This window comes from Rhinatrema bivittatum, chromosome 3 (assembly GCF_901001135.1).
Source record: "Rhinatrema bivittatum chromosome 3, aRhiBiv1.1, whole genome shotgun sequence".
Taxonomy (NCBI): domain Eukaryota; kingdom Metazoa; phylum Chordata; class Amphibia; order Gymnophiona; family Rhinatrematidae; genus Rhinatrema; species Rhinatrema bivittatum.
In genome coordinates this window covers 303318690-303341786 of record NC_042617.1, presented here as the reverse complement: position 1 = coordinate 303341786, position 23097 = coordinate 303318690, and the positions used below count along the sequence as shown (strand labels likewise).

Sequence of the window (23097 nt, the reverse complement as noted above, 5' to 3'; positions counted from 1 at the left end):
TCCAGCGGGAAAAGTTCAAGATGGTAACCTTGGGGTCGCTTCTACCTCTTCTACAAAGAGGAGACTGGCTCTGCTCTCTGGACCTCCAGGACGCATACACACACATTGCGATAACTCCAACTCATCGCAAATACATCGTTTTTAGTAGGCCCCAAGCACTATCAATACAGAGTGCTTCCGTTCGGCCTGGCGTCTGCACCACGAGTCTTTACAAAATGCCTCGTAGTTGTCGCAGCTTTCCTCAGGAAAGAAGGTTTTCACATCTACCCCTATCTGGATGACTGGTTAATCAGGGCTCCAACCCAGCAAGCCGCTCGGTCGTCCCTCGATTTGACCCTACACACTCTAATTTCACTAGGATTTCTCATCAATTACGGGAAATCCTATTTAATCCCATCTCTAAACTTGTCATTTATTGGGGCAGACTTGGACACTTTGCAGGCAAAAGCCTTTCTACCTCGACAACGAACGCTAACACTCATGTCCCTCGCTCACCAGTTGCAGTCTCAACATACAGCAACAGCTCGCCAATTCCTCATCCTGCTGGGACACATGGCGTCCTCATTCCATGTTACACCAATGGCCCGCCTGGCCATGAGACTCATGCATTGGACTCTGAGGTCACAATGGGTTCAAGCTGTTCAGCCTCTGTCGACCATTGTCCACATCTCAAACTCACTCCGTCTATTAGGGATGTGAATCGTGTCCTCGATCGTCTTAACGATCGATTTCGGCTGGGAGGGGGAGGGAATCGTATTGTTGCCGTTTGGGGGGGTAAAATATCGTGAAAAATCGTGAAAAATCGAAAAAATCGCAAAACCGGCACATTAAAACCCCCTAAAACCCACCCCTGACCCTTTAAATTAAATCCCCCACCCTCCCGAACCCCCCCCAAATGACTTAAATAACCTGCGGGTCCAGCGGCGGTCCGGAACGGCAGTGGTCCGGAACGGGCTCCTGCTCCTGAATCTTGTTGTCTTCAGCCGGCGCCATTTTCCAAAATGGCGCCGAAAAATGGCGGCGGCCATAGACGAACACGATTGGACAGCAGGAGGTCCTTCCGGACCCCCGCTGGACTTTTGGCAAGTCTCGTGGGGGTCAGGAGGCCCCCCACAAGCTGGCCAAAAGTTCCTGGAGGTCCAGCGGGGGTCAGGGAGCGATTTCCCGCCGCAAATCGTTTTCGTACGGAAAATGGCGCCGGCAGGAGATCGACTGCAGGAGGTCGTTCAGCGAGGGTTCCGGCGCCTCGCTGAACAACCTCCTGCAGTCGATCTCCTGCCGGCGCCATTTTCCGTACGAAAACGATTCGCGGCGGGAAATCGCTCCCTGACCCCCGCTGGTCCTCCAGGAACTTTTGGCCAGCTTGTGGGGGGCCTCCTGACCCCCACGAGACTTGCCAAAAGTCCAGCGGGGGTCCGGAAGGACCTCCTGCCGTCCAATCGTGTTCGTCTATGGCCGCCGCCATTTTTCGGCGCCATTTTGGAAAATGGCGCCGGCTGAAGACAACAAGATTCAGGAGCAGGAGCCCGTTCCGGACCGCTGCCGTTCCGGACCGCCGCTGGACCCGCAGGTTATTTAAGTCATTTGGGGGGGGTTCGGGAGGGTGGGGGATTTAATTTAAAGGGTCGGGGGTGGGTTTTAGGGGGTTTTAGTGTGCCGGCTCACGATTCTAACGATTTATAACGATAAATCGTTAGAATCTCTATTGTATTGTGTTCCATAACGGTTTAAGACGATATTAAAATTATCGGACGATAATTTTAATCGTCCTAAAACGATTCACATCCCTACCGTCTATCTCTCGCCTGGTGGAAAGATCAGACCAATCTCCTCCAGGGACTGCCCTTTCAAGTGCCAGATCCTCAACTCATTCTCACCACCGACGCTTCCAAGCTTGGGTGGGGAGCCCATGTGGACAATCTACAGACACAAGGGTCTTGGTCTCCTGGGGAAGCCAAACATCAAATAAACTTCCTAGAACTTAGAGCAATGCGATATGCTCTCAGGGCTTTTCAGGAACGCCTATCAAATCACGTCATCCTGATTCAGACGGACAACCAGGTGGCCATGTGGTACATCGACAAGCAGGGTGTCAGGAAGCTGCGCAGATCTGGGCGGAAGCGCTCTCCCACTAGATGTACCTCAGGGCCACCTACTTGCCAGGAGTGGACAATGTCTTGGCAGACAAACTGAGTCGCGTCTTCCAGCCACACGAGTGGTCTCTCAACCCCTCTGTAGCGACCTCAATCTTCCGACAATGGGGATACCCCAGAGAGACCTCTTTGCGTCCCCTCAGAACCACAAAGTCGACAACTACTGCTCCCTCATTCGGAGCGAGCGCTCTCAGCCCAGAGATGCATTCTCCCTCTCTTGGGCAACCGGTCTGCTCTATGCATTCCCTCCACTTCCTCTTCTCTTGAAGACTCTCGTGAAGGTACGTCAGGACAAGGGAACCATGATCCTGATAGCACCTCACTGGCCACGCCAAGTGTGGTTTCCCATACTTCAGGATCTCTCCATACGCAGGCACATTCCCTTGGGAACAGACCCGCATCTGATCACTCAAAACGACGGATGCCTACGCCATCCCAATCTTCAGGCCTTGTCTCTGACGGCATGGATGTTGAAAGGTTAATCCTTCAACCACTTAACCTTTCAGATTCGGTTTCTCGTGTCCTGATTGCTTCACGGACGCCTTCCACAAGAAAATCTTATTCCTATAAATGGAAAAGGTACACATCATGGTGCACCTCGCAGTCCCTTGATCCCTTTTCCTGTCCAATCCCAAGGTTTTTGGACTATCTCTGGCATTTGTCAGAATCAGGTCTAAAGACCTCTTCCATCAGAATGCATGTCAGTGTGGTAGCCGCCTTCCATAAAGGTGACGGGGATGTCCCTATTTCGGTACAACCCCTCGTAACACGCTTTTTGAAGGGCTTGCTCCATATCAAGCCACCTTTACGTTCTCCGGCCTCTTCTTGGGACCTTAATCTGGTTCTCGGTCGGCTGATGAAACCACCATTCGAGCCTCTTCACTCCTGTGACCTAAAATATCTCACATGGAAAGTGATTTTCCTTTTGGCTATCACTTCAGCTCGCAGGGTTAGTGAGTTACAGGCCCTAGTTACCTATCCGCCTTACACTAAACTCCTGCAGGACCGGGCGGAACTCCGCATTCACCCTAAGTTTTTAGCTAAGGTAGTTACGGAGTTTCACATTAATCAATCCATCATACTACCTTCCTTCTTTCCCAGGCTCCATTCCAATCCAGGGGAACAGGCTCTGCATACCCTTGACTGTAAACGTACTCTAGCTTTCTATCTAGACCGTAAAGTTGCCCACAGGAAGAGCACTCAGTTATTCATCTCTTTCCACCCCAACAAATTAGGGCAACCTGTGGGTAAGCAGACTCTCTCCTCCTGGTTGGTGGACTGCATATCTTTTTGCTGTCAGCAAGCAGGCATTCCTTTTCAAAACAGTGTTAAAGCACACTCTGTAAGGGCCATGTTGACTTCAGTAGCACACCTACGATCGGTGCCGCTTCCTGACATTTGCAGGGCTGCCACCTGGAGTTCTCTCCATACTTTTGCAGCCCACTATTGCTTGGACAAAGCCGGAAGACAAGATTCCATCTTCGGCCAGTCTGTCCTGCATAACTTATTTCCAACGTGACGTACCTACACCTTTCCGCCTGCCCGGTTGGGTTCAGGATGCCCTCTACCAAATTCCACCCCAGTTGTTGTCCCTGTTGCACGCCGTTGGGTACATTTGGTGCATGTTCGAACATCCTCAGCTCGGTACTCACCCATATGTGAGGACTACCATCCTGCTTGTCCTGTGAGAAAGCAAATGTTGCTTACCTGTAACGTGTTTTCACAGGACAGTAGGATGTTAGTCCTCACGAAACCTGCCCGCCGCCCCGCGGTGTTCGGTTCGTAACGTTTTGTTGTTTTATTTTTTCGGCACTGCCTGTAGCTATCAAATAAGACTGAAGGGGGACCTCTGCTGGCTGCAGGTTTAGTGCAGGGTTAGGGAATGTTATGCTGGGTCTGCCAGGGGAGACACTGGTAGGAACCTGATAGGGAATTGCGAGCTACTGATGGGGATAAGAGAATGACAGCTATTGGGCAGATCATGATGGAGAGAAAGGAAATGCTGTCACAGGGTGGGAGGTTTGAGATGAATGCTGGTGGGACAAGGGAGGGAAATTTAAGGAAACTAATAGGATTGAGAGAGTGGGGGAATAGGATGGGATTGAAAGAGAGAGAGACTGATGGGGACAGGGTAGGGAACTGAGGGAGACTAATGGGAATGGGATGTTATTGAAAGAAACTGGTGGACAGGTTTGGGGGGGGTTGAGACAGACTGGTGGAGGGATTGTCAGAGACTGCTGGGAACAGATTGGGGTTGAGAGAAACCAGTAGGGACAGGATGAGAGGATTCAGAGAGGGATACTGTTGGAAGGGGGTATTCTTCTTCCCCCCTCTCGTATATTGAAAATGTGAGTGCATTCCAGTTTCTTGGCTTTGTGCATGAAAGGTTGGCCACCACTACCATAGTGTGAAGATTTTGATTTGTTTAAAAAAAATAGAAGAAAAGGGAATATATGTGAAAAGTAAACCACAAAAAATGTCTGCAGTAAATACTATGAAGAAAGCTTTCAAAAAACCTCGGCTATTTTGCACAAGCAGCCACTCTAGGATCCATACCAAGGGTGCACAATTTATAAGTCTTCTGTACAGAACCGTGTCAAAAGGCCTTGTTGAAATCTAAGTACACTATATCTAGCACTCTCCCTTAATCTAACTCTCTGGTTACCTAATCAAAGAAATTGATCAGATTTGTTTGACAAGATTTACCTCTGGTAAAACCCTGCTGCTTCAGATCTTGCAATCCATTGGATTCCAAAAATTGCACTATTCTCTGTTTTAGCAGCAGTTCCATTACTTTGCTCATCACAGAGGTCAGACTAACTGGCCTGTAGTTCCCAGCCTCCTCCTTACTTCCACTTTTATGAAGAGGAACCACATCCGCCCTTTTCCAGTCCTGCGGAACTACTCCAGACTGTAAGGAATCATTGAAAAGGTCAGCCAGAGGAGCTGCCAGGACATCTCTAAGGTCTCTTACTACCCTTGGATGTATCCCGTCCAGCCCCATCCCCTTATCTACTTTAAGTTTAGTTAGCTCCTCACAAGCACACTGTTCTGAAAATCAATTGAGGTTTATCTCACTTTCAATCTTATTTGTATTTGTTTTAGGTGGTCCTGCTCCAGTCCCTTCCACAGTGAACACAAACAGAAATATTTGTTAAGCAGTTTTGCTTTTTCCTCATCAGCCTCTACATATTCCTCCCCTTCACCTTTGAGTCTCACAATGGCACTTTTGCACTTAACTTCTATCACTAACATATCTTTAAAATAAATAAATAAATAAATAAGTCTTGTCTCCCTGTTTTACCATTTCTGCTATTTTTTGTTCTATCTGAATTTTCTCATTCCTGACCCCAGCTTCTCTTAATTTTCTAGATATTGTCACCTGTCGTCTTCTTTCTGCGATCTCTTATAGTTTATGAATGCTAACCTTTTCTCCTTTACCTTTTCAGCTACTTCTTTAGAAAACCACAAGTCTTTTTTTTCCTCTTCAGTTTATTTACATTCTTACTGCCATTCTACTTAAGAACATAAGAAATTGCCATGCTGGGTCAGACCAAGGGTCCATCAAGCCCAGCATCCTGTTTCCAACAGAGGCCAAACCAGGCCATAAGAACCTGGCAAGTACCCAAACACTAAGAAGATCCCATGCTACTGATACAATTAATAGCAGTGGCTATTTCCTACGTAAACTTGATTAATAGCCATTAATGGACTTCTCCTCCAAGAACTTATCCAAACCTTTTTTGAACCCAGCTACACTAACTGCACTAACCACATCCTCTGGCAACAGATTCCAGAGCTTTATTGTGCGTTGTGTGAAAAAGAATTTTCTCCGATTAGTCTTAAATGTGCTACTTGCTAACTTCATGGAATGCCCCCTAGTCCTTCTATTATTCAAAAGTGTAAATAACAGAGTCACATCTACTCGTTCAAGACCTCTCATGATCTTAAAGACCTCTATCATATCCCCCCTCAGCCGTCTCTTCTCCAAGCTGAACAGCCCTAACCTCTTCAGCCTTTCCTCATAGGGGAGCTGTTCCATCCCCTTTATCATTTTGGTTGCCCTTCTCTGTACCTTCTCCATTGCAACTATATCTTTTTTGAGATGTGGCGACCAGAATTGTACACAGTATTCAAGGTGTGGTCTCACCATGGAGCGATATAGAGGCATTATGACATTTTCTGTTTTATTAACCATTCCCTTCCTAATAATTCCTAACATTCTGTTTGCTTTTTTGACTGCTGCAGCACACTGAGCAGACGATTTTAAAGTATTATCCACTATGATGCCTAGATCTTTTTCCTGGGTGGTAGTTCCTAATATGGAACCTAACATCGTGTAACTACAGCAAGGGTTATTTTTCCCTATATGCAACACCTTGCACTTGTCCACATTAAATTTCATCTGCCATTTGGATGCCCAATCTTCCAGTCTTGCAAGGTCCTCCTGTAATGTAACACAGTCTGCTTGTGATTTAACTACTCTGAATAATTTTGTATCATCTGCAAATTTGAGATTTTCCCATCCAGCTAAGGACTCCTTGAGGTACTACCCCCATTTTGAGAAAGTAAGTTTTCCTGAAGTCTAGGACCCTCACCTTAGAATGAACCTTCATCTCCTGCATCCTAATATTGAAACACACTATCTGATGGTCACCACTACAAGATCAGAAATACTGTTCCCGTTAGTAAGCACCAGGTCCGGTATCATCCCCTCCTGTGTGGGTTCCGGTATCAGTTGATAGAACAGTTCTCCTTGCAGAGAATCCAGGATCTCCCTGCCTTTAGAAGATACTGCAGTTGGGATGTTCCAATCAACATGTGGAAAACAAGAAAGGAGGAAGGAGGAGAAGGCTAGAAAGAAGGCGATAGAAAATGTATTTATTTACTTTTCTGAATAGCATTTATGAAACTACCCAAGGCAATGTATAAAATATAAACATTAAAACACCACAAACAGAATACAGTTGCATCATTAACACAACAGTACTTCACCCACCTTCCTTAAAAATCCTCAAACAAAACCTAACACCTAAACTTCTTCACCTCCTCCACAATCACCTAACCAAAGCACAGATCAAGTCAACTGAAATCATGCATAAAATGACCAACTCATTGTCATCTTCCTAAAATGAATGTCATCCTGTATACCACAAAGTTCTCTGGGAAGACCGCCGTCTACGTTGAGATCTACGTTGAGATCGCGGCTACAATAGCATAAGGATTGAATGTAGCTATTGAACTCTTCTTACCGATTCTTTGTCACAGAAAAAAGATGGAAATATTTATCCCCTGAAGCAGGACCTCAAGAGAGGGGGTCCGAAACGCGATCGCGTTGGGTGATGCAGATAAGAACTCCTGCAGAATACAGCGTTCTTCTGAAATTAAGTTAAAGTGACAATTTTCATATTGGATTGTGGTTTGAAGGTTTCATCAGTTTTTTGATAAAAATTCAGCAAAAGTGACTACTTTCACACGGGATATGTTTGAAGGTTTCATCAGTTTTTTGATAACAGTTTTTAATGGTGAAAGTGTGGTGATAAAATGATAAAAATATCCCAAAAAAATATAAAGTAAAATGGACCAAAGACCACAAGAAAGAGTCTGGTAAAAATACCATGACCCTGTGAGGAGAGGTCCCACAAAAATACATAGTAGCTAGTCTTCAATTAATTTAAAATAGACGAACAGGTGTACAAGTTAAATGTAAGACATTGATAAGACAGGCTGAGAGAGAATTTGAAAAGGAGTTGGCCATAGAGGCAAAAACTCATGATAAAAACGTTTTTAAATAGATACGAAGCAGGAAGCCTGCAAGGAATTCACTTGGAATTTTAGATGATAGAGCTATTAAAAGAGCACTTAGGGAAGATAAGGCCATAGCGGAAAGATTAAATGTATTCTTTGGTTTAGTGTTTACTGATGAGGATGTTGGAGAAAGCTGTTCCAGCGACAGTTTTCAAGGGTGACGATTCAGATGAACTGAACCAAATCACGGAGAATCTGGAAGATGTAGTAGGCTGGATTGACAAACTGAAAATTAGCAAATCACCTGCACCAGCTGGTATACACCCCAAAGGTCTGAAAGAACTCAAAAATTAAATTTCAGATCGATTTCAACTAATCTGTAACCTATCACCTGCATTTGTATTGAAGTGGATTAAACAGCAACCGCTCATCTTTTATCTGTACAAATTGAAGGCCATGGGAAACTTAGACCTGCAGTCTCCATTATGACCACAGGGTGATGCCACTACTCCAGAAGTTTTTTTTAAAGTGATGATTTTTTTGGTAAATCTGTTTAATGGTTTATTTTCATATCCTTGTCTTTCCTTCATATCCCCCCCTCTTTATGCATTAGGTCATTATAACTTGTGAATTATATAATGCCTGCTGAAGTGTATGTTCAGTTATAATCTGGCTATTTGGGGCAGAAACATCCAAGTTTCAGTACTAGGAGGCAGAGTGACTTGAGTGGTGGATGATTGAGAATGGAATCATTTGCCAGGTTCACAGTTCTGATCTCTATTCAATGTTTTTCTAAAATATGCTGATGGTACAGCATGCTGAGATCTAGTTTTGATGGACAGCTGTGTATAATCTCTGTTTCTTATTACTCTGTCTGCAGGCATGAGATAGGACTCTCTGGACTGCTTGATGAGATTGCAAACTCTGAAGATGAAGGTGAGAGACATCACACTGCTTATTTTGTTTAACAAGACAGTGACTGTGCCAAGAAAAGGTTACATTTGTGCCAATCAAATTGAGCCCAGTTTTGTGTTCATAAGAAACCCGAAAGAAAATGAGCTTCCAGGGAGCATTTTAACTCTCCAGGTTATTAAAAGTAATGTTACAAATATTTAAAGCAGCAGTGTTACTTAGCTTGGGTGAAATGTGAATGATCTTGTGATTTTGTCTTAATACAATTGATTCTTTCATGCCCATGTTCCTCAAAATAGAGAAATTTTTTGAGGATCCAATTTAAATACAACCATCAGTTGTCTGAGGGTTATTCTGATGTGTGGCCATGCTGGCTTCTGTTGGCTACTGTACATTGAGGATAAAGAAGAAAGGTCTCTGGGTATGCAGATGGAGAAAGGAGCATGGCAGGCCCAAACCATAATATATAGCAAGAGTGACCAGGAAGGGTGGGATAACATTTGAACACGTTTTTCAACCATATCTCTCTGCTTTAAGTTCCTGAATGGTCCAGACAGCAAACGTTGACTACACTGTATTTTGGGTTAATTAATATTGTACAGACACACTATCTAGTTCAGTGTTTCCCAACCAGTGTGTCGTCAGACCTGATTAGGTGTGCCATAGAGAAGTCACCACTGCCTGATACTCAGATCCAGACCAGTGCCTGAGCTCTCCTCTCAGTACCTCGCAGCAAAAAACGTCAACAATAGTGGCTCTTAAATATGCAAGAGCTCCTTTTTGAGAACATTCTGTATCTTAACCCCAATCTGAGTGAGTGAGGGAGAGAGTGCACTGAGCACTGGATGTGACTCATTTAGAGTTTTGGGAGCAGCAGCAGTGGAGGAGCTCTGGCAGCTAATCAAGCCAGCTGCTGCATCACATGGACTTCTGCTTTCTGCATTTTATATGAAGGGAGCTAGTCCATTGTAATATGTCCATGTGTCTCTGGCCCCCTTCCCCTTCTTCTTTAAAATTTGTAAGAGAGACTGGTAAGGCTTTCAGTACTTCCATAGCTCTTCGTTTGGCTATATGAGTCTTCTCCACGTCCTCCCTGCCTGCTCTGTGAAGAATGGTGTTCCATGCAACATTTTTGTTAATATAGGTATGCCTTGGTCTTGAAAAGGTTGGAAAATACTGGTCTAGTTTCACTTTTTGCTATTCTGCCTTCCCTCTCGCCCCATCTTTTGAAAGCTCTTTGTGGAATTCTTTCAGTAGAATTCCTGCTATTAACATTTAGCTTTATTTTTTTTTTAATTGAAAACTTTTATTAACACACATCACTTCCAACAGTTGTATAATCATACATTTGTAAGACAATCTGTACCAAAAAATGATACAACTCTAGAAGAAAAACAAGTAATCATCTCAATATCATCTTGATATTTTTTTCCCCATCTCTCTCCCCCAACCAACCGAAGCCCCAAATCCTCCCCTTATAGCCCCCCTCACAAAGGATCACGGAAATTATCCAGATATCTAGCTCCCCAATACTTCCTTATCCACATTCTAATCAACCCATATTTATTCTTCCCCCCCCATATCATCACATTTCTGTTTCAGAAACTGTTGCCACATTTCTCAAATTTAGCAGTTTGTTTCCTCTTGGTAGCAGTGAGTTTTCTCATATAATACACCTTGCCTAATCTTCGAATGATTCCTTGTAGAGAAGGAGTTTCATACTTTCTCACAGGACAAGCAGGATGGTAGTCCTCAAATATGGGTGACATCACAGGATGGAGCCCAGTCATGGAAAACTTCTGTCAAAGTTTCCAGAACTTTGACTGGCCCCTACTGGGCCTGCCCAGCATGGCACTAACCCTGCAGCCAGCAGGGGTCCCACTTCAGTTTCTTTTTTCCGCACAGCAGTAGCCTCGCGGTAAAGGAGCTCTGCAGAGATTCCTGACAGGAATTTTCCTCATGGAATTACTAAAAGTTAAATTGCCCCACAAGGGTCCCTCCTCTAACTTTTTTCAGACCGCGGTACTCCGGTAAGTTTTTTACCTGTTTTTCCGTCTATTACCGTCGAGTTTGGCCCTCGCGGCCTACTGGCCGTCGACCATACCACGGCTCGATTTTTTGCCATGGCGTCTGGATTCTGTCGGTGCTCGGACTGTACCGCACCATGTCTATCACAGACCCCCATAAAGTCTGTGTAATGTGTCTAGGACACGAGCATGATGTCTTGACCTGCACCAAATGTGCCCTAATGATACCATAAGGTCGCAAGGCCAGAATGGAGAAGATGGAACTTCTCTTCCGTGCTCAAACCCCGACTCAGTCCATTGCATCGACATCGTCAGAGCCGGTACCGTCAACTTCGTGCCAGCATCAACCACCGGCCGGTGACAGCCCGCCATCGACGACTTCTCGGCCATCGATACCCTCTACTCCCCCTCAGGACCGAGGGGATCGCAGGGACAAACATCGCCATCGACATTGTAAGTCTCAGGCCATCGAGGGAGTGAAATCATCGACCTCGCCATCATCCGAGCCACCTTTGAAGAAACCCCTTCCAGAAAAGGCACCGACCATTTCTGTGACCGGGTCACTGAGGCCGCCGTCACCTGACAGGGGATCGGGAGCCGTGACTCTGCCTTTAACGGTGGTCCCTCTGGCTATGCCTCTGCCTCCCTGTTCTGTTCCGGAGCCGAGGCTGCTTGCTCCAGGTCTCCGAGAACAGAATCGGATGGTTCAGGAGGCTATCGATAAGGCAATGCAACGACTTCAGGTTCCTCCGGCACCGACAGCGGTACTGATTGCGGAACCGATCATCGACCCGATTCTGGCTGGCACCGCTGCTCTCCAGGATGGAAGCGCTTATGGCCGCTTTTCCACCGATGGATCCTGGGTCTCTGATGGCACCGGTGCCCTCCCCACTTACAGTGTCATTGGGAGGAGAAACACGGTTCCGCATCCCTCCATCGGGAGTTCTGCCTCAGCCATCGATGCGATACGTCCCTCGCCACCAACCCAACCATTGGTGCCGATACGTCCATCGGCGCCACCGAGCCATCCATCGATGCCTATGCCGGTGCCTTCAATGCCTTCATCAGTGCCTCCGATGATTCCTTCGGAGCCTAGACCAGGACCTTCAGGTATCCCACCACCCCGTTCCCCTCTAGTTCCTAGAGGGACAGGTGCTGATCCTTATGATACCTGGACTGATGATTCCTCACCAAATACCGATGATTTACCTTCACCACCTTCACCCACTGAAAGTAGGAAGCGTTCTCCTCCAGAGGACCTCTCCTTTATAAACTTCGTGAAGGAAATGTCTGAATTGGTTCCCTTCCAATTGCAGACTGAACAGGATGATAGGCATCAGATGATGGAGTTGCTCCAATTCTTGGATGCCCCTAAAGAAATCACCTCTATTCCTATCCACCAGGTTCTTCTGGATCTCCTGAAGAAAAACTGGGATCATCCTGTCTCCATTGCTCCAGTCCATAGGAAAGCTGACACTACCTATTTGGTGCAGTCAGCTCCAGGCTTTCTGAAATCACAGTTAGATCACCACTCTGTAGTGGTGGAGTCTGCACAGAAGAGAGCAAAACGATCAAAGCCTCATTCTTCTGTTCCCCCGGGCAAGGAACAGAAGTTCCTAGATGCCATTGGTTGCCGAGTCTTCCAAGGGTCAGTGCTAGTCTCATGGATTGCTGCCTATCAGCTTTATATGACCCAATATAACAGGGTCATTTTTAAGCAGATACAAGATCTCTCGGACTCCCTGCCTCAACAATTTCAAGAACAGCTCCAAACCCTAGTAAACAAGGGGTTTGAGGCAGGTAAGCATGAGATCAGAACATCTTATGATATCTTTGATACTTCTACTAGAGTATCGGCAGCTGCTATTTCGGCGAGAAGGTGGGCTTGGCTCAAGTCTTCTGACCTTCACCCTGAAGTACAAGACAGGTTATCTGACCTACCTTGTGTCGGCGATAATCTGTTTGGCGAACAGATTCAACGGACGGTGGCAGAACTAAAGGATCATCATGAGACCCTAAGACAACTCTCTCTGATACCTTCTGACTTCTCTTCAAAACAGCCCTTCAGGAATGACTCTAAGAAATCCTTCTTCTGCCCGAAGAAGTCTTACCCGCCACCAACCAGATACTGCGCTACAAGACCTTATTAAAAACCGCAGTCTCGTCAAACACGTAAACAAAAACCATAAGCAGCTCCTCAACCAGGGCCTGCTTCAGGTTTTTGACTTCCACCTAGAGAGCAGCAGCCAGATTCCACTGCCTCAAATACCAGTGGGAGGTCGATTGTGCCACTTCCATAACATATGGCACTCAATCACCTCAGACCAATGGGTATTGGCAATAATTCGTCAGGGTTACCATCTGAACTTTCTCTCCGTGCCTCCGGACTCCCCACCTCTACCGATGTGGAGAACATCTGATCACTCCATTCTTCTGGATCAAGAGGTCTCCCTCCTTCTCCAGTCCAAAGCAATAGAACCCGTACCATACTCTGAGCACGGCCTAGGGTTCTATTCCCGGTACTTTCTAATCCCCAAAAAATCGGGAGGCGTTCGTCCTATTCTAGACCTTCGGATTCTCAACAAGTACCTTCAGCGAGAAAAGTTCAAGATGGTCACCTTGGGTTCACTTCTCCTTCTTCTACAAAGAGGAGACTGGCTCTGCTCTCTGGACCTCCAGGACACATACACTCATTGCGATAACTCCATCTCATTGCAAATACCTGAGGTTTCTAGTAGTCCCCAAGCACTATCTATATCATGTGCTTCCATGCGGCCTAGCGTCTGCGCCACGAGTCTTCACAAAATGCCTCGTAGTTGTCGCAGCCTTTCTCAGAACCCAAGGTGTTTACGTCTACCCCTACCTAGTCGACTGGTTAGTCAGGGCTCCCATTCAGCAAGCTGCTCTGTCGTCCCTCAGTCTAACCTTACACACTCTAATTTCATTAGGATTTCTAGTCAACTATGACAAATCCTACTTAGTCCCATCTCAAACTTTGTCATTCATTGGGGCAGACTTGGACACTTTGCAGGCAAAGACCTTCCTGCCTCGACAGCGAGCACTAACTTTCGTGTCTCTTGCTCAACAGCTGCAGTCGCAGCACTCCGTGACTGCACGCCAATTTCTTGTCCTCCTGGGACACATGGCGTCCTCAGTCCATGTCACACCAATGGCCTGCTTGGCCATGAGACTCATGCACTGGACTCTACGGTCTCAATGGACTCAATCCATTCAGCCCCTGTCGACCATTGTCCACGTCACCGACTCACTCAGTCTGTCTCTCGCCTGGTGGAAAAATCAGATCAACCTCCTCCAGGGTTTGCCCTTTCAGACTCCAGGCCCTCAAATCATGCTCACCACCGAAGCTTCCAACCTCGGCTGGGGAGCCCATTTGGCCAATCTGCAAACACAAGTATCTTGGTCTCCAGAGGAACCCAAACACCAAATAAATTTCCTGGAGCTTCGAGCAATCAGATATGCTCTCAGGGCTTTTCAGGATCACCTGTCAAATCAAGTCATCCTGATTCAGACGGACAACCAGGTGGCCATGTGGTACATCAACAAGCAGGGAGGCACAGGCTCCTTCCTTCTGTGTTAGGAAGCTGCACAGATGTGGGCGGAAGCCCTCTCCCATTCGATGTACCTCAGGGCCACCTACTTGCCGGGAATGAACAATGTGCTGGCAGACAAGCTGAATCGCGTCTTTCAACCGCACAAGTGGTCTCTCAACCCCTTGGTAGCGAACTCCATCTTCTAACAATGGGGTTATCCTTGGATAGACCTCTTTGCGTCTCCTCAATACTGCAAAGTAGAGAACTACTGCTCTCTCATTCGCAGCAAACACTCTAAACCCAGAGACACATTCTCCCTCTCATGGACAACAGGTCTTTCTATGCATTCCCTCCACTTCCTCTTCTCTCGAAAACTCTCGTGAAGTTAAGTCAGGACAAGGGAACCATGATCCTGATAGCACCTCACTGGCCACGCCAAGTGTGGTTTCCAATTCTTCAGGATCTCTCCATCTGCAGGCACATTCCCTTGGGAAAGGACCTGCTTCTGATCACTCAAAACGACGGGTGCCTTCGCCTGATGGCATGGATGTTGAAAGGTTAATCCTTCAACCACTTAATCTTTCTGAACCAGTTTCCCGTGTCTTGATTGCTTCACGGAAGCCTTCCACGAGAAAATCTTACTCTTACAAATGGAAAAGGTTCACGTCATGGTGCTCTTCTCAGTCCCTTGACCCATTTTCCTGTCCAATCCCGAAGTTTCTGGACTATCTCTGGCATCTATCAGAGTCAGGTCTTAAGACTTCTTCCATCAGAATGCATGTCAGTGCGGTAGCCGCCTTCCATAAAGGTGTCGGGGATGTCCCTATATCAGTACAACCCCTGGTAACACGTTTTTTGAAAGGCTTGCTCCACATCAAGCCTCCACTACGTCCTCCGGCCCCTTCTTGGGACCTTAATCTGGTTTGGGTCAGCTCATGAAACCACCATTCGAGCCTCTTCACTCTTGTGAACTTCGATATCTCACCTGGAAAGTGATTTTCCTTTTGGCTATCACTTCAGCTCGCAGAGTTAGTGAATTACAGGCCCTAGTTACCTATCCGTCTTACACTAAACTTCTGCAGGATATGGTGGTACTCCGCACTCACCCTAAATTCTTACCCAAGGTAGTTTTGGATTTTCATCTCAATCAATCCATCATACTACCTACCTTTTTTCCCAGGCCCCATGCCAATCCAGGAGAACAGGCTCTGCATACCCTTGACTGTAAACGGGCTCGAGCATTCTATCTAGACCGTACAGCTGCCCACAGGGAAAGCACTCAATTGTTTCTCTTTCCACCCTAACAAGTTAGGGAAGCCTGTGGGTAAGCAGACTCTCTCTTCCTGGTTGGCGGACTGCATATCCTTTTGCTATCAGCAAGCAGGCATTCCATTTCAAGACAGTGTTAAAGCGCACATTGTGAGGGCCATGGCGACTTCAGTAGCACACCTACGCTCGGTGCCGCTTCCTGACATTTGTAGGGCTGCCACCTGGAGTTCTCGCCACACCTTTGCAGCCCACTATTGCTTGGACAAAGCCGGAAGACAAGATTCCATCTTCGGCCAGTCTGTCCTTCGTAACTTGTTTACAACGTGACGTACCAACACCCTTCCGCCTGGTGGGGTTCAGGATGCCCTCTACCAAATTCCACCCCAGTTGTTGTGCCTGTTGCACGCCTTTGGGTACATTTGGTGCATGTTCGGACATCCTCAGCTCGGTACTCACCCATATGTGAGGACTAGTATCCTGCTTGTCCTGTGAGAAAGCAAATGTTGCTTACCTGTATCAGGTGTTCTCACAGGACAGCAGGATGTTAGTCCTCACGAAACCTGCCCGCTGCCCCGCGGTGTTGGGTTCGTAACGTTTTATTATTTTATTTTTCGGCATTGCCTGTAGCTTTTAAATAAGACTGAAGGGGGACCCCTGCTGGCTGCAGGGTTAGTGCCATGCTGGGCATGCCCAGTAGGGGCCAGTCAAAGTTCTGGAAACTTTGACAGAAGTTTTCCATGCTTGGGCTCCATCCTGTGATGTCACCCATATGTGAGGACTAACATCCTGCTTGTCCTGTGAAAACACCTGTTACAGGTAAGCAACATTTGCTTTCTCCAAAAGTATGCTATTCCTCCCCTAGCTGCCAGATCCACTTGTTGAGAAATATACAAGACAACATCACTCTCTTCCTTGACTGGTATATTCAAAAGGAAGAACAACGGGTCCCTAGGAATCTATTTTCTTGTAATCTGGAAAATTAATCTTATAATTTCGTCCCACAGAAGGGCAATTTTGGGGCATTCCCACCATATATGGAAGAAGGTTCCTAATATCCCACAATCTCTCCAGCATTTATCACTCAAAGTGGAATAGAAAAAATGTAGCTGGACAGGTATCACATACCAACAAAATAGTACCTTATAGCTGTTTTCCACAATCAAAGCATAAATAGAACACCTTTTTCCCGTCGATAGCAGGGCTGAATTAGCCATGCTGTCATGGGATCTGTCAATCAGGCCCGGGAGGCGGAGCTTGTCAAAGCAGAGATTAGAGCTTTGCTCTCTGTGGCTGCGCGAGTGTTCCCATGCAGGAAAGTAACAGAATCTCCTCAGTCTGTTTTTTCCGCGAGCGGGATCGCACGCGGAGCTGTTCTTCTCAGCATTAAAAAAAAAAAATTTAAAAATGTCAAAATCGGGGTTTAAACCCTGTACTTGCGGCAAGGTAATGTCGGTCACGGATGGCCATGACCAATGTTACCAATGCCTAGGGCCAGATCACAATCGTGAAGATTGTGAATTTTGTTCAAGGATGTCTCCGAGGACCCTGAAACAACGGGCCTACAGGCTTCAGGGACTTTTTGCCTCACCGGAGCCATCGGAGGCTAATTCGTCGCCTGGCCCCACAAATTTACCAGCTCCCTCAAAAAAGGGCATCATCGTGGGATCCCCAATCCTCCACCCTGGGAGGTAAGGAACCAACAAGCCGGCAAAGGCTATTGGATTTAAAACAATCCTCAGAGCCAAAATCGCCGATAACGGAGACAATGGCGCCAAAAAACCTAACACCGGAGACTTCTGCGCCTAAAATTACTTGTGCGCTTAATACAACAGAGACGCATGACACTTATGCGCCTAAAGGACTGTCGGCGCACAACGAGTCTGCGTGCATAGCGCCGAAAACATTTGGGTGCATGGCGCCGAAGAACCTTTCAAGTGCAGCGCGGAAGACTTGTGCGCGCAGGGCGCCTAAGACATCGGCGCACAAGGCGCCAAAGACATCTCTGCGCACAAAACAGAAATCTGCGCCTTTGGCGCCAATTGCGCGCATGTCGCCAACGACTCCTACAAACATGGCGCTGATGACATATGCACGCATGGCGCCAAAGTCATCTGTGCGCATTGCGCCTACAACACCGCTGTCCCGAGTACCAAGCAAACTTGCGCGCACGGCACCAAAGGCATCTGCGCCGACAGACTTCGCACACACGGAACCAGATACATATGCGCGCAAATCTACATCCGCGCACAACTCAAAATCGGCGCATAAGTCACAGAATGACTCTTCCTACAAGCCACCCACGCTAACCCCACTCCTTATATGACCTACTGCTAAAAATCTCATTGCATTATGTCTTACTTGAAAAAACGAAAAGCAATCCAGAAACTCTAAAAGCTATCTAAATGTCTAGTTTTTGTTGATAATCTTATTCCTTATGACTTCCCCTCAGATCTAAGCAGTACCCCTATTAGGCCTCTCAAGTTCCCCTGTTTTTTCCCCAAATAAAAATAAAACTCAGCAACTTCAACGAATGTATTTTCTGAAACTTGTACATAGTCTTTCCTTATCACATTGTTGTATACTCCCCCCCCCCCCCCCCAATTTATACTACTCTCCCAGTTGAATGTATTAACTAAATTCTTAGGTTTCCTGTTATACTCTTGTTTGTTCTTTGTAAAGGCCATGCCTATTCGATATTTATTGTTCTAAGTTATCTGTAAACCGATACGATGTGCAAACAGTTGTCGGTATATAAAATCTTTAAAATAAATAAATAAATGACACATCTCATGAGTTAAAAAGACGAAGTGAATCCTCACATAGGTCTTATTCCACCTCTCCTTCCATGTCCCCGCCTCGTTCGGGAATCTCTCCCTCATCGAGAGCTGCTTCAACAGAGTTTGTAATAAAACGTAGAAAACGATCACCGTCCTCACGTAGAAGTCATACCGACTCATCGTCACGGTCTCGTCATAGACACTCAAGGCACTCCCACCATAAAAGATCAACAACGAGGGGTGCAACATGGGACATTAGTCCCTCGACTTCTAAATCATCTCATGCAAAAACTTCACATACGTTCTTTCATAAAGAGGTAATTCAAGTTACTTCCTCTAGCGCTTCTACAGCTTCAGAGGACTCAGATAACATAAACCAAAGAGGCAACACAGTATCCACTGCTATACCTCAAAACACAGCAAGGGAGTCACAAGAGCGAGATGATCGCACAATAATGCCCCCACGTACAAAAGAGGCATTTTATCAATTGTCTCAATCCTTAGCAGGTTTTTATGAAACTCTACAGTCATCCTTCAAAATGACCAATATTGCCTCAGCCAGTTCTCCGGAGCTCAGGTTAATAAGGAACCGTCAGAAGAGCCTCCTGCATCTCCCATGTTTAATCAACCAGCTTCACCAAATGGCAAACAAGAGACATCTCTTGAGTCTCCTTCACCACAAGCATCCCCATCATCATCTACGGAATTCCCTTCAGATCCGCATAAACAACCTCAAGAGCCATATTCACATCCAGAAGACCTTACATATTCAAAATTTCTGGAGAAATTGGGTGCAATACTGCATCTAGGGGTCCAGAAAGAATCAGACCCTAGATCAGAAACTCTTGGTCTCCTAAAGATTTTCGATACTCCAGGAGAACTGACCTCTCTGCCTCCACAAGACCTTTTGCATTCAGTGTTGCAGAAATCCTGGAAAACACCTTATGCAATCTCAGCGGTGTCTAGGAAAACGGACATAAAATTCCGTATGAGGAAAACCTCACCGTACTCTATACCACAACTGCCTCATGCTTCAATTGTAGTGTAGTCGGCAATGCAAAGATTTAAGAAAATGAAATCGCATTCCTCATATCCTCCAGACAAAGACAACAAATATTTAGATAAGTTTGGTAAGAAAATATACCATAGCTCAATGTTGAATGCCCGGATTATGCACCATCAATTCTACATGGTTCAATATCTTTATGAGTGCATTCAAGCTATTAAAGGTATGCTTTCCTCGACTGCGGATCAGATACCTCCGCCTCTTCATGACATGGAAGAGTGTTCTCAACGCCTCTTGAGGTCAATCTATGAAGCATATGAAACATCTTCCAGGGCATCTGCAACAGCCATTGCAGCCCGCAGACTAGCATGGTTACGCTCAAGTTCGATACGTGAAGATTTGCACGAGAAACTAACAAACCTCCCATGTACGGGAGATAACCTGTTTGGAGAACGTTTCCAGGACATAGTAGGTAAGCTGAAAGAGGAAGCTCTAGCAGTACAGTCATTAACATCACAGCCTCACTATGCTACCACACGTCGTTTTATGGTATCTACTCGACGGCAATCATATGCCAGAAGACCCTACAGATCTTACCAATCCTTTCGTGCACAACCTTACCCTACATACCAGCGTCCTGCTCCGCAACAGAATACCCCAAACGAGGTAAACCACGTAACCAGAGGCAGCAGACACAGCAGCCGGCCTCTGCAGTAAAATCAACTCCTTCTTTTTAGTTATCCAGCCACCATCACAACACCAAGCGCCACCCGGCAGGATTCATTCTTTTCTGGCAGCCTGGGAAAGAATAACATCAGATCAATGGGTTCTGGAGATAGTACGTCAAGGATACCAACTCCAGTTCGTCACGAAACCCATGTTGCCTTATCTTCCCACTCTCCAAATTCACAGCTTTCAACCGCAGATGGAGGAAGAAATTGCTCTGCTTCACAAACAACAAGCAATTCGACAAATCTCCCTGGGGACGCAATCAACGGGCTTTTATTCTCCGTACTTCCTCATACCCAAGAAGTCTGGGGGCCTTCGCCCCATCCTAGACCTCAGGGAATTGAACAAATTTCTCACCAAAGAGAAATTCAAAATGGTGTCCTTAAAATCAATCCTTCCTCTGATTCAGACAAACGATTGGATGTGCTCCATCGACCTGAAGGATGATTACACACACATTCCAATCCATCCATCCATCTTCCTGGCGTTACCTATGTTTTTGCTACAAACATCAACACTATCAGTACAAAGTTCTTCCCTTTGGACTATCGGCTACACCCAGGGTTTTTCACCAAATGCGTGGTGGTGGTGGCGCATCTCAGACAACAAGGGATAATCATATTTCCATATCTGGACGATTGGCTGATAATCGCCTCGATGCCAGAAATCTTGATCGATCACCTACGACGTGTGATACAATGCCTACAGGAGTTGGGATTAGTGATCAATTTCCAAAAATCACATCTACAGCCAACACAAAAATTACAGTTTATAGGAGCATGCCTGGACACCACTCGGAACCGGGCATACCATCCCGCCGAAAGAATAACGCAAATGCGTCATCTTCTCCACGATCTGAGCCATACTCAGAGGCCTTCAGCAAGACAAATTTTAGTAGTCCTAGGCCATGTGGCAGCGGCGATCTTCACAGTCCCCAACACCAGGCTTCACATGAGACGCCTGCAATGGGGACTAAAACGTCAATGGAAACAGCACTCACAGCTGTTGACACACAAGGTATCATTGACTGCCCAGATGAGACAAGACATAACATGGTGGCTACTAGACTCCACCCTGTCCAAGGGAGCATTGTTCAGCCCCCCTCCTCACAACGCAGTCTTAACCACAGATGCGTCTCGCAAGGGATGGGGAGTACACCTCGAGATTTACGAAACACAAGGGTTATGGACAAGCTCGGAGCAAAACCTACAAATAAATTTATTAGAACTCAGAGCGATTCGGAATGCATTACATGTGTTTCAAGACCACCTGAAAGGACGCAGGGTCATGATCTACACGGACAATCAAGTAGCGATGTTTTACATGAATAAACAAGGAGTGTCCGGTTCATGGTCCCTCTGCAAAGAGACCCTGACAATCTTCGAACATGCTCACAGGAATTGCATACATCTACAAGCAACTTACCTACCAGGCGTGGCAAATACAAGAGCGGACAGACTAAGCCGCATCTTTCATCCTCACGAATGGACACTAAATACAGAAGTAGCCCAGGACATATTCATGCACTGGGGGACACCATCGATAGATCTCTTTGCAACAGAGATCAATGCTCAAGTTCCCAACTTCTGCTCAATAAGACCAAGCCAGTTCAGGATCGCTCAAGATGCCTTCCTTATTCCATGGACGAAAGGCCTCCTGTACACCTTTTCTCCCATACCACTCATAACAAGGATCGCTCAATCTCCACGCCGTCAAGTGAAGAGATGAGTGAAGCGGATGGAGAAGCGTTCCTTGATCTTGGCAGAGATCTTGGCGGCTTGGTAACTGAATCTGATCCATGATGGACAATCGGAGAAGGAAACTGTACCACTGTTGCCTCGGCCATGCCGTGGCGATGAGGATCAGTTGAGCATTGTCTGCTATGCATTTCTGAATTGTTCTTGTTATGAGTGGTATGGGAGAAAAGGTGTACAGGAGGCCTTTCGTCCATGGAATAAGGAAGGCATCTTGAGCGATCCTGAACTGGCTTGGTCTTATTGAGCAGAAGTTGGGAACTTGAGCATTGATCTCTGTTGCAAAGAGATCTATCGATGGTGTCCCCCAGTGCATGAATATGTCCTGGGCTACTTCTGTATTTAGTGTCCATTCGTGAGGATGAAAGATGCGGCTTAGTCTGTCCGCTCTTGTATTTGCCACGCCTGGTAGGTAAGTTGCTTGTAGATGTATGCAATTCCTGTGAGCATGTTCGAAGATTGTCAGGGTCTCTTTGCAGAGGGACCATGAACCGGACACTCCTTGTTTATTCATGTAAAACATCGCTACTTGATTGTCCGTGTAGATCATGACCCTGCGTCCTTTCAGGTGGTCTTGAAACACATGTAATGCATTCCGAATCGCTCTGAGTTCTAATAAATTTATTTGTAGGTTTTGCTCCGAGATTGTCCATAACCCTTGTGTTTCGTAAATCTCGAGGTGTACTCCCCATCCCTTGCGAGACGCATCTGTGGTTAAGACTGCGTTGTGAGGAGGGGGGCTGAACAATGCTCCCTTGGACAGGGTGGAGTCTAGTAGCCACCATGTTATGTCTTGTCTCATCTGGGCAGTCAATGATACCTTGTGTGTCAACAGCTGTGAGTGCTGTTTCCATTGACGTTTTAGTCCCCATTGCAGGCGTCTCATGTGAAGCCTGGTGTTGGGGACTGTGAAGATCGCCGCTGCCACATGGCCTAGGACTACTAAAATTTGTCTTGCTGAAGGCCTCTGAGTATGGCTCAGATCGTGGAGAAGATGACGCATTTGCGTTATTCTTTCGGCGGGATGGTATGCCCGGTTCCGAGTGGTGTCCAGGCATGCTCCTATAAACTGTAATTTTTGTGTTGGCTGTAGATGTGATTTTTGGAAATTGATCACTAATCCCAACTCCTGTAGGCATTGTATCACACGTCGTAGGTGATCGATCAAGAT

General features: G+C 46.4%; 1 protein-coding gene across 4 annotated transcripts in view; it reads left to right on the top strand.

Moving 5' to 3' along the window:
• The window catches only part of AAAS (aladin WD repeat nucleoporin), a 178749-nt gene that overhangs the window by 17155 nt on the left and 138497 nt on the right, over positions 1-23097 (top strand). For all 4 annotated transcript variants that reach the window (XM_029595084.1, XM_029595086.1, XM_029595083.1 and 1 more), the window contains exon 4: positions 8782-8837. In XM_029595084.1, the coding sequence (XP_029450944.1) occupies positions 8782-8837 (56 nt within the window). The remainder of the gene's footprint in view (positions 1-8781; positions 8838-23097) is intronic.